Genomic DNA, 13,421 nt, shown 5'->3' on the forward strand with positions numbered 1-13,421 from the left:
TTATAAGCTTATTGGTATGAACCCATCGCACTTCACCAAAGACAAGTAGAAATGGATTAATCGCACAGAAGTCAGGGAATTCCTAGTCAAACTCGATTCTTTCATGCCACAAATCGCAAATATTATACGTGGGGGATGCAGAAAACTTGTCCTCACAGCTGCGTAGCTATGCTCTGATTTTGATGAAATGAATAGGCAAAACAGTGTACTTGTGCGGGGTTTTTCGCCCGAGTGATAACTATCGGGTAGCGGCAAATCAATCCGACATTAAATCATTACCAAGGTCTGTTTCTCCAGTAGGATGCAAACCTCTCAAATCTAAGGGTTTTAGCTTGAATAGCCTTGACTGGAATTCCTGCACCTCACCTCCAAACACACATCTGGCTTGCTTTTGATTCTCCGGCAAAACTCTGCTCTCTAAATCACAGATTGGCATGTTGCACCTAGAAATTTCCGCGTATTTCTCAAGGGGCTCTGTCTGGCTTTGCATTGAATATTGCGGGCCATGTGAGCTCGTCTGGCAAACCGTTCAACCCCCTATTCTATGTACGGTTGTAACTTGTACCATGAGGTCGCAAGTTGACCCTCGGATGAGCAACTGCCCGCGTGTTTAATGAGCCAAATGTTCATGAGCGTCTCTGACTGAAGACCGGCAAAATCTAACACGTGAACCGCACAACTGCTCTCCACAAATGATAAGAATTAAATAAATTTGTCGTCTTAGAACACGATGAGGCCATGCGATGTAACTTGATGTTGTTTGCACGAAACTTGTCGAAAATCATCTGTGGTATCTGTTTATACATAAACAAATACAAATCATGAGGAATATTTGATTTACACAGCTCGAGATCCTGCCCGCAAGTCGTCACACGCCTGGAGCTCTACAAATTTACCGTTTACGAAACCCACACCGTAGCAACTATGCTAATTAACAAATCCTGGAGGATAGAAAGTGGGTGACTGAGCTCTAGATGCCCCTCTAACTCCTAAATAAGACATCTACCAAAACAACAAACAGCACACATGAAAGTGATGAACTACAGGCTTAGGAAAACATTTTCCTTTTTCTTAAAAGTTAAGAGTTTGGTGGTGTAAATTGAGATCTGGGAGGCTCCCAGGCTCGACAGGAAGTTGTATAGCCTTTTTTTACCTACCAAATTGAAGAAAATTGGACATAAGCTACTTGACAGTTGTGTGTTGACCACAGGTTGGTGTGGATGTTAATTGGGGTTTGGACACAAGTCTGGATATGCTTTTGGCCGCCCAGCTCTCAAGCTACCATCCTTACAATGCTGAAACAAACACACTAGATGGAGTGTATATGTTAAATGTTTTTCATTGAAGATGCATACCTATATTTTAATTTATATCTATTTTTTAGCCATTATATTTATCACATAGATAATGGCTGAAAACAAAAAATTGGACATGTAGGTAGGCATCTTCAATAAAAGACGTTTACCATATATGCTTCATGTATTCTATTTGTTTCAGCTTTGATCCTTACCATTTTCTCTGTTCTCATCCCCTTCCATGAATAATCAGCACCACTCCAGCCAGTAAATTGCGTGCACACAAGCACTGCATAACACCCTAATCTCTGTATCAAATAAGTTGCAGCAACCCGCAATGTTTGATATCCACCAAGGAATGGAAGCCTTGGCATTTTGACCCATAAGAGTCTGCAGTTGTATTTACAAGATCAAAGATTCTGTGATTGCAGGATGTTTTATTTGGCGCCTTGTACACTGCTAAGGTGATACTCAAAGGAGCAGCCTTGGCACCATGATCTTCAAGGATCCAGTGTGGAACTTCTCACAATTGGGGGAGAATGAGCTTGGAGAGGATAGAGTGCTTGAAGGGCTGCTCTCTGGTAACTCTGGGAGAAATAGCACGAAGAAAACAAAGATTTGTGGCTTCTTTAATCTTTCTAGGTGCTGCTACTACGAAATACTTGTGTCAATCACTTGTAAGGCGCATAAAAGAGGGTTGATGGCAAAGATGGGGTCGAATTCAAGGGTTTTAAATCTCAAGGGCACAATTTTATAATGTTCAATTTCAAATTACAAGATGTGATGAAAGCTAAATAGTAACGTGGTACTATTTCTTCAATGCTGACATGGGGAAGAAAAGGCCACAAAATGGGCTTCTTTTATAGACAACAAGCTAGTATGAGAGTATTTCTTTGTCTGAAGAGATTTACAACTATGTAATGAAATTGTAGTTACACATGAGCCTTGGCTTTTCTATATGTAAATGATTTTTTAGTCTGGAATACTTCTCAAAGATGTTAAACAATTCTTAGAAGTGAATACTTGATTGAAGTGTAAAGAAAATTACTGTAAATCTCTTTTATACTACTTTTATATATATAAGTGGCTATTTTTGAAGCATTACATATATTGAGTGTTTCTTATATTTATAGCCAGAAAATGCCTTTTTAAAGCGCTTAATTTAATGAGAAATCTGTGTAACATCTTTGTGATAGTGATATAAAGTATATTTACACCTGTTTATGCTAAAAATGTTAAGTTTTTTTGGCTATTTTGCACGCTGCACGCGTTGATTGCACTCACCACACCGGTCCTGTGGACTGAGCTCCTTTCTTGCTAACCGCTGTTATTAAGGAAGTTCATGTATGCCTGATTTCAAGGAATCTTCATGAATGGTTTGACTGCTCATGCACCTTACAATAAGGTTCATGCATCCAAAGTTGCTTCCAAAGGGGAGATGCCCACCAAACCTAAACACTCTCACAATGAGGGAAATATATTTTTAACAAGGTTTCACAACTGATATCAAAATCCACCCAACATGAAGTAATTTAACTTTTCATGTTGTATGGTACAGGGCCTTATGAGTGCATGTTCACTGTTGAAAAACTGATTCAGACCAATTTGCAGGGGGTAGAAAGATGATAGTAGATCACATTGCACAAAATTCCATGCCAACTTTTTGACATTTAGTCAAGGAGTATATGATGCCAGGACTTCATGTCACCAAACTTTGAGAGCCCTAAATGATATGCATTAAGGGGGTTCCCAAATTACATCCTCAACTGGAAAATGAAGAATTAGCAAAAAAAATCATCTGTGGATTGTAGTATACAGTATTGGCTCTTTCCCCATCCCAAACTTTGTATTTTATGTGACAGTGGAGTTGAGGAAGCATAGATCTGAACAACCAGATAAAATCTGATCCGGTGATCATGCTTCATGATCAGTCTTTCAAGATCATTTCAGCTGCTTTTTCTGCAATTGCATAAACTGTCATTGCTGGATGAGCACTAAGTTGGACTGGCAAAATACTACAAAAAGGAAAACAATTATTACCCATTTGAGCGGTTGAACAGCATCAATTGAAGAAGTTTTCTTGTTCTACAAAATATGCTCATACTGCTTACCTAGCATCAACCACTCTCAAGTTTTGGGTGCCATAGACCTTCAGTTGGGGGTCAACAACACCCGATTCACTTTGAGGAAGCATTGAGCAAGTACCAAATGGATGATCTAAGGATTGTACCACAATGTCAGCTTTTTCATTGGTTTGGTTTGAGAGCTGTTCATTTACTAACGGGCAGTCGAGAGCCTACTTCTGATACTCTCCTCCCACTCCTCGTCGGTGCGGACTGATGACCCAGGATATTGTTCGTTGACAATAGTATCCTTGAAAGCTTCTTGTCCCATTATCTTTCTGTTATGCTTGGCGCCCTGGACCATCAACCAACTATCAAACGGGTGGACCAGAAATTCTGGGAAGAGGTTCGTGTTTTAACTACCAAAGCATTTTGGAAAAATAAAAACAGTCTCTAGAGGAGAGAAATGAAAAAAATACCTACGTGGATCAATTGCCGGCGCTGCACTGGGATCTTGGCTGGTGATGTGGGATGAACCACGTGACAAGGGATGTTGAAGTATGATGCCAACAGTCAGACTAGAAAAGGCCCCCCACAAGTCGAAGAATGAGACAAGCATTAGCAATAATAGCTAAAACTAGCCCCCATGTTGTCACGAGTTGTACGCGAAGAGGACTGTGAATTCAGCTTACTAAGGCGTGTCCTTATCGGCAGGAAGATTAAACTCCTATAGACATATACCCAAGAGCAAGAACAAAAGTGAGCACCCAAATCACATCATACAATTGGAAGTACCGGCAGATTACAACCAATCACTCACCAAGAAACCGTCGATTAAGAAGAATTCGATGACTACTCCATTTTTGATTCGATTGACAACGGCTTCAAATTGCTTGGGATGCATGTAGCTTGGGCAGTCTTCGAGGAGCTTCAGTCCTTGCTGCATCTCATCTTCACTAACAATCGATTTCAAGGATTGAAAGTCAAGGACGGAAATGGCATGGCTGTATACGCCGCCGCCTGACTTTTCATAGATCAGTTTCTGTTCAGCAGCATATTGGGGGTCTCTTGACAGGTCATCTACAGTTCTGTGACCCGGCTTGAGTCTGTAAGTTGCTATGACAGTCAAATGATCTGAAAGATTCGACCCGACACCCTCCAGGTTTAGTGCTATTGGTATTTTTAGGGGTTCCAGAATTTCCTCCTTGCCTATTCCACTTCTCTCAAGGATCGCAGGACTTCCGATAGAGCCACCGCTAATGATCACTTCCTTCTTGGCCGTAACACGGGAAGGGCTTCCATCTTTATTGTACTCTACTCCAAGTACCTTTATACCTGAGATGCCGTCATTCCTCTCCAGAATAAGTTTGTTTACTTCGCAATCAGTCCGCACTACTAAGTTGGGGCGTGATTGATGCGGGAAATCTGAATCGCAGGAAGATAGGTCAGATAGTTTGATGTGTCCTCTCCAGTATTGCATATTAAGAGAATGGTATACACTCACAATATGCAGTGGCACTAGTGACACGGGCTCCCTTTGTATCAACGGCCGAAGGGTAAACGTAAGCTCCCCGGATTTTTCCGCCAAAAGAGTCTTCATTTTGCGATGCGTGACCAGCTGAAGCTGAAGCAGAAAAGTAAGGTCTAAAGTGTGCTGGGATGTATTTAGGGAAGGAGTTGGTCACCGGCCCATCCTCCCCGTGCTTTGTCGAATTGAAGATATATCCGGAGTCGGCTGGAGGGGTGATCAACCGTTCGCTCTTCTTTGATGCCCTATCAATCTCTGGCCATCCCCTTTGGCGACAAAGCAAACAAAACACTCATAATACACATCAGACTCGAAATGATATGGAGTACTAAAGATCAATAATTTCTGCACCATCCTGGATTTCCCAGTGATTCGATTGCGTTGTAGTCCTCTGCTTCGGCCTTAGCACTGACGAGAAAGTTCAAAGCTGATGTGCCACCCAGAACCTAATAAGAAAATAGAAAGATGTGGGTTATAAAGAAATCAAGATCGTTGGAAAAAGGCCTGAGAACCGTGAAATAAGATGTCGAAGGAAGGGCACCTTTCCGCGGGTATATGCGATTTGTCGGTGGTTAGCACCCTCTTGTGGAACGGTGAAATACTTCCAGTCGATTTCCGAACCCAGATTTGTTCCTGGAATTTGCAAGATGAATCATTGAGTCGTTCATAACGAGGGTGTCTCCCCGAGAGATGCGGCACAAATATGACCACTTACTTATTAATCCCGGCGTACTGATGCATTGATTGCCGATGCCAGTGCCCCCGGCCTATCGAGAAGAGCAGAAATTAGTTGGCCGTCAGGTCCAAGAAAAATCTATTTATCCAAGAGCAGAATAATCACCTCAAGCACAAGGACCGACAACTTCGGGTTTTCGGATAAACGGGAAGCGACTGTCAAGCCTGGATTGGGAGGTTTTTTGGTATGGATCAGGATAAACTAATGATCGTGGGTTGGATGAATGCAAAGTCGCTCACCCGCCAGGCCACCTCCCACAACAATGTAATCGAAAGAGTCCAGCATTGGTCAATACTGGCGAATTGAGAGTGCTGGTAAAGTTTGATCCGACCTGATCCGGCCAGTTTCACCGTCGGCCACCAGAAAAGCCCCGACAGTTATCGGCACGGGAGCCTGGCCAAGCCGAGACGTACTCCGATCCCCGCCCCCGAAACGGGCTGGAAGACGTCGACGCTTCCCTTTGAGGGGGGACCGCGGGACGGCGCCGGGGATTTCTCCGAGGAAGGAGCCGAGCGTCACGCCGGACCTCGGGAGGAGGCCGGTACATAATACAGCTTCACCGCTCAGCCCGACCTCTCGGACCAATACACTCCCCAAGAGAAACAAACACACATCCTGAAAACTGCCCGCAACACAATCCCCAACTATCATCACCATCAAAAAAGAAACCGGCGATCGGGTGGACGTATGTGAAAACCTCGGCTGCGAAAAGAACAAGAGTGGTGTAATATACAGTTATTCTCGAGCAAGTTACATCAGAAGCTTCAAATGCACAGCGGCCATCGTTCGAGTCAGAGTGTTTCAGCCGTCTCAGCAGCCCCCACACCCTCCTTCGCCGACCGTCCCTTCCCCGCTCATGCCGGAAACTCCGTCGTCACTTCTACCTACAGACCCCCCACGATCAGTGCTAGGGAAACTACTGAATTCGAGGACGTTCAGGTCAGTCTAGTTTTACATGATTCTTAGGCCTCGAATAGTTTCCTTGCTTATTGACCCTCATGCTTGCCACTTGTTGAATTGTTCACAGGCTAGGACGTTTTGTAAATGGTGAATGTCCTTTGTTTTTCTCCCTGTTTTGACTGCTGTCAAGTATTGATGTTTGAATGCATAGGCTCAATGCCAAGCTGGATGTGCGCAAGGTGGCGCCGATGTCGAACTTGAGTCAAGACTTATCGGATGGCACGAATTTAATCCAGCTCATGGTCAGTCATATTTCTTACAACCTGCCTAGCCAATTATCTAGAGGAGCTGATCATTTATCTGTTGGTGTGTGTGTATGGATCACAGGAAATCATGGGCGATGCTTCGTTGGGGCGTTACAATCGGACACCAAGGATGCGCGTTCAGAAGGCCGAAAACGTCAACAAAGCCCTCCAGTTCATTCAATCCCGCGGAGTCACTCTGACCAACATCGGCCCCGAAGGTTGTCCAGCATCTCCTTCCTTCGTGAACCTTGCCGCTCCCGAATCCAACTAAGCCTTCTCCACCTCTGTAGATGTCATCGACGGCAATCTCAAGCTAATACTGGGACTCATTTGGACCCTTATCCGTTGCGTCTTCTCACTTTCAAGTCGGTAGAATGTGCTTTACTGATGCCTCTTACTGTCCTTCGATCAGTCCGGTTTACTATCGCCGATATCAGCGAAGAGGGTGTCAACGCAAAAGAAGGTATGGGTCTAACAGTCTCCATCTGGCGCATGCTGCATTATTAATCCTCTTGAAATTAGGTCTCTTGTTATGGTGTCAGCGGAAGACGCGTGGCTACGAATCTGTAAACGTCACAGATTTCAGCGGTAGCTGGCAAGACGGTTTGGCATTGTTTGTAGTTTTGTTTTCTTGACGAGGCGCTCGCAAGGAAGGTCCACTGATAAGTTGTTTTGTGTTGGCCTCAGATGTGCACTTATTCATCATCATCGACCGGATCTGATCGACTGGGACAGTCTGCCCCGGGGAGATCGGCACGCTTGTACGCAGATGGCCTTTGATATCGCTGCCACCAGCTTAGGTATACCCGTGCGACCTCGATTGTCTTCTCAGTTTATTTTCGCTGGAGTCTTCCTGATAGTCCTGCTGACTCGTCTTTGTTCATCTAGCAACTGCTTGAAATATCTGATCTGTGTGATGCTACAAAGCCCGACGAACGATCTGTGATGACCTATGTTGCCCAATACTTCCACGCCTTTTCATCTATGGGTAACTCTCCCTCCCTTCAAAATGTGCTTTTGCTGGATGCGAAACTGATCAATCGCTACCAATTTTCATGTTATAGATAAAACGGAAGTAGAAGCCCGACGGGTCGCGAATTTCGTCGAGAACCTGAAATCAATATGGACGTCGATGAATGATTACGAACGACGGGTGACGGAATTGATGGACGAGATCCGACAGACGATAGCGACTCGATTGACGAGCACTCTGCCCTCGACATACCTACTCATCAAAGAACTTGCCGCGGACTTTCAAAAGTATAAGCAGACTACCAAGCGAGGCTGGGTCGCCCAAAAAAACGAGGTTGCTGGCTTGCTTGGTAACATTGTCACCAAACTCAGGACGTACAACCTGAGGACCTATGTCCCCCCTGATGGATTGAAATTGACTGTGGGTTGTGTACATGCGTTCCGCGGGGTAAGATGGTTTGTCTGATAAGCTCTCTTTGACTCTCACTGCAGGATCTGGAGGCGTTCTGGAAAGAGTTGCTTGTCACTGAAGCTAAGCGGTCAAGATCCATCAACGCGAGCATCCAAGAGTTTGTCCTTTCCTTTATACAATATATTCCATCGAATATTTGGTAATTAAGAGAATACCATCTTTCCAATAGGATCAAAGAAGGTTTGCGAGTCCGATTTGCCGATTTAGCCAATGCTTTCGAGCACCAGCTTCATCAATACGCATTAGAATTAGCCGCGCTGACGGGTCCACTAGATGTAAGTGGCTTACATTCAACAGCTTCCAAAAAAGAATATCCAGCTCATCATGTCTGTAACGCCGCCCCCTTGGGAACGGCGATAGGACCAACTAGCCCGAGCCAAGGGAATCCAAACCATCCTAGGCGAGGAGTTCTCGTCCTCACTGGCGCGCGTCAAACAGGCCGAGCAGGACTGTCTCGAGGCGAACGTCGAGGAGAACGATTACACCGTCTATACCGCTGACGACCTCGAGTTCGAGACCGAGGAGGTCCGCAAATCTGCGGCCCGAAAGATCGCCTTCGTTGAGAATCAAGTTGAGTCACCCCTCCCTCCCTTGGTTACCTATCTCTCCACAGATGCTTTTTGACTCGTCACTTACACCTGTGAACTTTCTAGATCATCTCGGCTGGGATGACCAAGCTAACGCCGGCTCAGATCGAAGAGTTCGAAACGACCTTCCGGTATTTCGATAAGGATGAAGAGAATAAACTGGGTCTACCTGGGTTCAGTGCGGCGCTGGCGAGTTTAGGGATTGTATATTCGGTAGGCCAGCCGTTTTGTATTGGGAAGACCGTGGCGTGAATTTGGAAAGCTAAAGTTATGTATTGTGTGTGTTTTAGGACTCGGATACGGAGCATATCCATAACCAGATTGCTGGTAGAGACGGGATGGTCACTTTTGAAGCCTTTGTTGGGTTCTTGGTTCAGATCACTGAGGACACCACTTCACCCGACCAAGTCAGGGAATCCTTCCGGGGCATTGCTGGCGAGAAGGTACCCCTATTCTTTTCTTCTTCCGCCCTCTTTTTGGGAGTTGGATGAATGGTTGAGAAAAGAAAGAGACTGAGATTTTTGCCTGGTTGGTTGGATTCGGTTTGTAGCCGTTTCTTACAGAGCTCGATCTTCGCCACGCGCTCGTCCCGCAGTCGGCCATCGACTACCTCCTCGAAGCCATGCCCCCCTTCTCCTCTGATAAACAAGACAATGTCGACTCTTCTCCCGCTGACAATCCCCATCCTTCCTCTTCGAATCCTGACGATCCCAATGGACAGGCATCTTCTCCTCCGGCTTTCGACTACGAACTCTTCTTGTCTCAGTTATTTGAATTTGATTGATCCTTCTCTCTCTTTCCTTTCTGACTTCCTGTCATTTTGTTGTTGTCGTTCTTGCGCTCTGTCTCCTTTTACTTGTCAAGAGACTGACAGAGAATGGGAAAAAACAACAACATGAAGATCAACTTTTTTTCTGCTTCAGTTTTGCTCTACTGGGATGCGGCGAGAGGGGAAGTCTTCTCATCTTCCTGTCCATTCAGTTATGCTTTGGTATTCGACATGAGAGATTTGAGAAGTGGGTGAAAAAGTGTAGAACAATTGGTTACCTGGGACTGAAGAAACTTAGAGACCCTCCCCATGAACTTGATTAGCATCACCTTGCTTGTCTACTAGTCACATCACCTTTGTTGTCTACCAGCCACACTCCTTCACAGGTGGTCAATATGTGTCAACCCTCTGCTGTTGCCATCCGCTCCACCTTGGTGTTTCAATACACATTAAATTTGGCAGCCTCTCAATTATCTTATAAATGGTTATAATGCTGTTGTAACTCTTGCAGTCTAATTTGACAAGTCATGCAGATTCTAGGTTGACAATTGGATCTGTTTGGTTAGAGGAACTCCACCGCGTGCATTAAGCTGGGTTGTACGTCTTATGCTCTAGCCTGGGATGTCAGTGAGAACAAAGATTGCAGAGACTCAGGCCAGAGACCTGAAGTCATGGGATTGGCTACAAGGGTGGAAAATAAGTTCCTAACACTGCAAGAAAAAGTCAAGCAACTGCCAGCAGTTGACATGCAAGAGCTCCAAGCAAGCTTGTGGTATTACACAAGCCTTTGTCAAGGCTTACTGTTGACCAAGCTTCAACTGCACAGGCACTGCAAGCACAGTGACTGTGAAGCAAAGCCTATGCATGTTTGAGTGGAGCTAGAACAGCAGTAGTGACTGTGCAGAAAAAGCCTATGTGTGTTTGGGTGGAGCTAGAACAGCAGCAACCTGCACATCAACTGCTAGCAGTTGCTTGAAGAATGATCAAGAAAGAAAAAAATCAAGAGTGTGAAAATTATCCAATTTAATGCAAATTGCCCAGAACCTTTATCAAACTAAAGAGACAAAATTAGAGAGCATGGTATGGCATGTGACAGGAATGGTGAAGGATGAAAAGATTGAAACCATTTTCAATGATTTTTTGGTTGAATGGGGCTATCCACCAATTTGAAATAGAATTCAGGCAGCTGTAGGCCAAATCAACACCAAATTGTCCAATTTCATTTGATCCAATAAAATCATTGAAAATGGTTCCAAATTTTTTCCATTTTTTGTCATTCTTTTTGCATGCCATACTGTGCTCTCCAATTTTCCCTCCTTGGTTTGACCAGTAATGAACATTCTGAGAAATTTGCAAGAAAGTAGAAAATTTCCACATTTTTCATTTTTTCATTTTTACTTTTTTTTTATTTCATAATCATTCTTGGGAACTTATTTTCCACCCCTGCAGCCAATCTTATGACTTGAAGGCTGTGTCCTGAGCTTCTGCATTCAAAAATGTGGAGCCAAAAACCTTTGTTAGCCCACTGTACAGTCACTGTACAGATACATTGGTACCCCCAAAAGCTCATTCCAGAAGGCCCACCCACAAACTTGAAGTCATGAGGATTCAAGAATGAGTGGGTGAAATGACTTCAGAAGAATGAATATAACAAAATAACAAGTATTTGGAACATCAAAAGATTTACAAAATTCCTTGCATTGAATGATGATTTTGAAGAATCTACAATACTATTCCAAAAATATCATGAATAACCAGAATCAATAGATTGACATGTGAAATGAATGATAATAGATGAAAAAAAATGAAGTCCAAAAGATATTCTGGAATTTTGTGGGCATCTGGAATTTTGTGGGCAGTGAAAACAATCAAACCATGTTTTTTTTTGTTTCCTGCAGTGCAGTTTTGTACTTTTTGATGTGTTTTGACTGTAGCATGTACAAGTTAGCATATTTAAAAGGTATAAAGATTGGGAAAGTGGAGCCTAGCTTATTGCCTATCATTCCTGAATTTTTTTTGTCAAAAGTGGCATTATTGAGGTTTCTACATTTGTTTCAAGAAATATATCTTTTAGTCTCTGGAGGGGCTTTGCAGGTTGTGATAGGGGTGCAATTGAGGTCCACCCAACAAGCAATCAGTAACTCCTGTGACATATTGGCTAAATTTACAAGTGATTTCAACCATCCTTGAGACTGTTACCAAGTCTATAACCCAGATTTGCAGAAATCAATCACAAAATGAGGGCACACACTCTCCAGTTAATGCATAGCCTGTCTGAAACGCAGCTAGCTTGAGGACCGTGATTGCTAGTGACTACATTCACCAGGATTGATTTTGACACACTCTCCAGAGAGTGCCATACCATAACCTTTTTCCAGAACTGCACTGGATGCTTTTGGTAAAGTTAGTGTAAGAAATAATGAACAATGTTTGAACTCATCCACAACTGTTCTGAAACTGATCCTGTATTCATCCATCAATCATCAAGAATTCATGCAGAAGTCAACCGTAAATCAATCAGAACACAGTTAAAACCACTAAGACACAATGGCCACAATCAAACCATTACTCAATTTGAAATGTTTGTTGATTGGGATGATTTCTTGGGGTTCAATTCATATTATTCACATGCTATTGAAGGTGTTCATTGTTTTCAATTTCCTAATTTTTCCCTCATGTGTGCGCATGAAAGGTTGTTACAAATTGCAGGCTGGGCCTCTTTCAGATCAACGACATGTACACACCAGTTAGAATTATTTGAAAGGCCCACCTGAATTGGAATATTTCCCCAAAAAAAGGCAGGTATCATCTATAATTGAGCCAAAAAAGGATGAAAATAGGGTGAAAATATGTGTCAAGTCAAGCTTGGAGGTTTTTGGTGTCAGATTTCAGCTAGACAGCCTGGCTTCTTAAAACATATAAGCTTGTGAGTTGTTTTTATGGTTTTTTGTTTTCCAATGTCTCCACGCACATGCATGTGATCTGTTTTCCATTTTTACAATGTCACCTTTGTGTACGCGCGTACATTGGGGTGACAGATCACCAGAGGGGACTTTCACAGCTCCATGACAAGTAAAAACTGGTCAGAAAGCCATTAAAGCACCAGCTAGTCACATTTATGTTGTGTGAAACCCCTTGCACATAGAGAAATTGATCAACATAAATTCACCAGCAATGATTGATAATTAGGCATTGAGTAAATATCATTTCATTATAGGTTATAATTGAGTTATCCTTAAAGAATGAAACAGTTCTATACAACATTGCATGTGGTCCTGTGATAATTCCTCATAAATTATGACAGACTTCCAATTGACTTCTGAATAATTTATAAATCATTTCGTAATACACATCTGACTGAAATCAGACCCAGAACAACATAAAATTACAGTCAGGAACTCTCTGGAGAGTGCATCAAATTCTTCCCTGGTGATTGATGATCAGGATTGGCTGATAGCAAACCATCCAATCAGCACCCGTAGCCACTGCCGGCCATGTCCAACAGTGGAAATTCTGATGTTGCCCATCAAGGGGACTTGACACTCCCAATGACTTGGATTGACCAGCCATTGAGGGGACTCAAAACTCTCAATGAATGGTATGTGCCGGTCATCGAGAGGATAAAACCCTCTTGATGAACGGTACATCCCCTCAATGACCGGTCTGTACCGGTCATCAAGAGGATAAAACCCTCTTGATGAACATTACATCCCCTCAATGACTGATCTGTACCGGTCATCCAGAGGGTTATATGGTCTCAATGGCCGGTCTGTGCCAGCAATCAAGTCAAAAAA

General features: G+C 43.5%; 2 protein-coding genes across 2 annotated transcripts; one reads left to right on the plus strand and one right to left on the minus strand.

Moving 5' to 3' along the window:
* Positions 1-3,222: 3,222 nt before the first annotated feature.
* On the minus strand, positions 3,223-5,907 carry PtA15_6A739 (uncharacterized protein; the record flags this gene model as incomplete). The annotated part of the gene is made up of 12 exons (XM_053170476.1): positions 3,223-3,310; positions 3,407-3,512; positions 3,578-3,754; positions 3,842-3,936; positions 4,051-4,085; positions 4,179-4,783; positions 4,863-5,152; positions 5,238-5,332; positions 5,428-5,519; positions 5,602-5,653; positions 5,728-5,786; positions 5,862-5,907. The coding sequence occupies 12 exons, from the start codon at positions 5,905-5,907 to the stop codon at positions 3,223-3,225; spliced, it is 1,740 nt and encodes a 579-aa protein (XP_053021664.1).
* Positions 5,908-6,390: 483 nt separating this feature from the next.
* On the plus strand, positions 6,391-9,642 carry PtA15_6A740 (uncharacterized protein; the record flags this gene model as incomplete). The annotated part of the gene is made up of 16 exons (XM_053170478.1): positions 6,391-6,561; positions 6,650-6,669; positions 6,734-6,824; positions 6,910-7,045; positions 7,118-7,171; positions 7,240-7,290; positions 7,350-7,440; positions 7,515-7,635; positions 7,716-7,815; positions 7,892-8,220; positions 8,292-8,368; positions 8,441-8,546; positions 8,632-8,841; positions 8,925-9,071; positions 9,149-9,301; positions 9,409-9,642. The coding sequence occupies 16 exons, from the start codon at positions 6,391-6,393 to the stop codon at positions 9,640-9,642; spliced, it is 2,091 nt and encodes a 696-aa protein (XP_053021665.1).
* Positions 9,643-13,421: the final 3,779 nt, after the last annotated feature.

The sequence above is a fragment of the Puccinia triticina genome, chromosome 6A, assembly GCF_026914185.1.
Source record: "Puccinia triticina chromosome 6A, complete sequence".
Lineage (NCBI taxonomy): Eukaryota > Fungi > Basidiomycota > Pucciniomycetes > Pucciniales > Pucciniaceae > Puccinia > Puccinia triticina.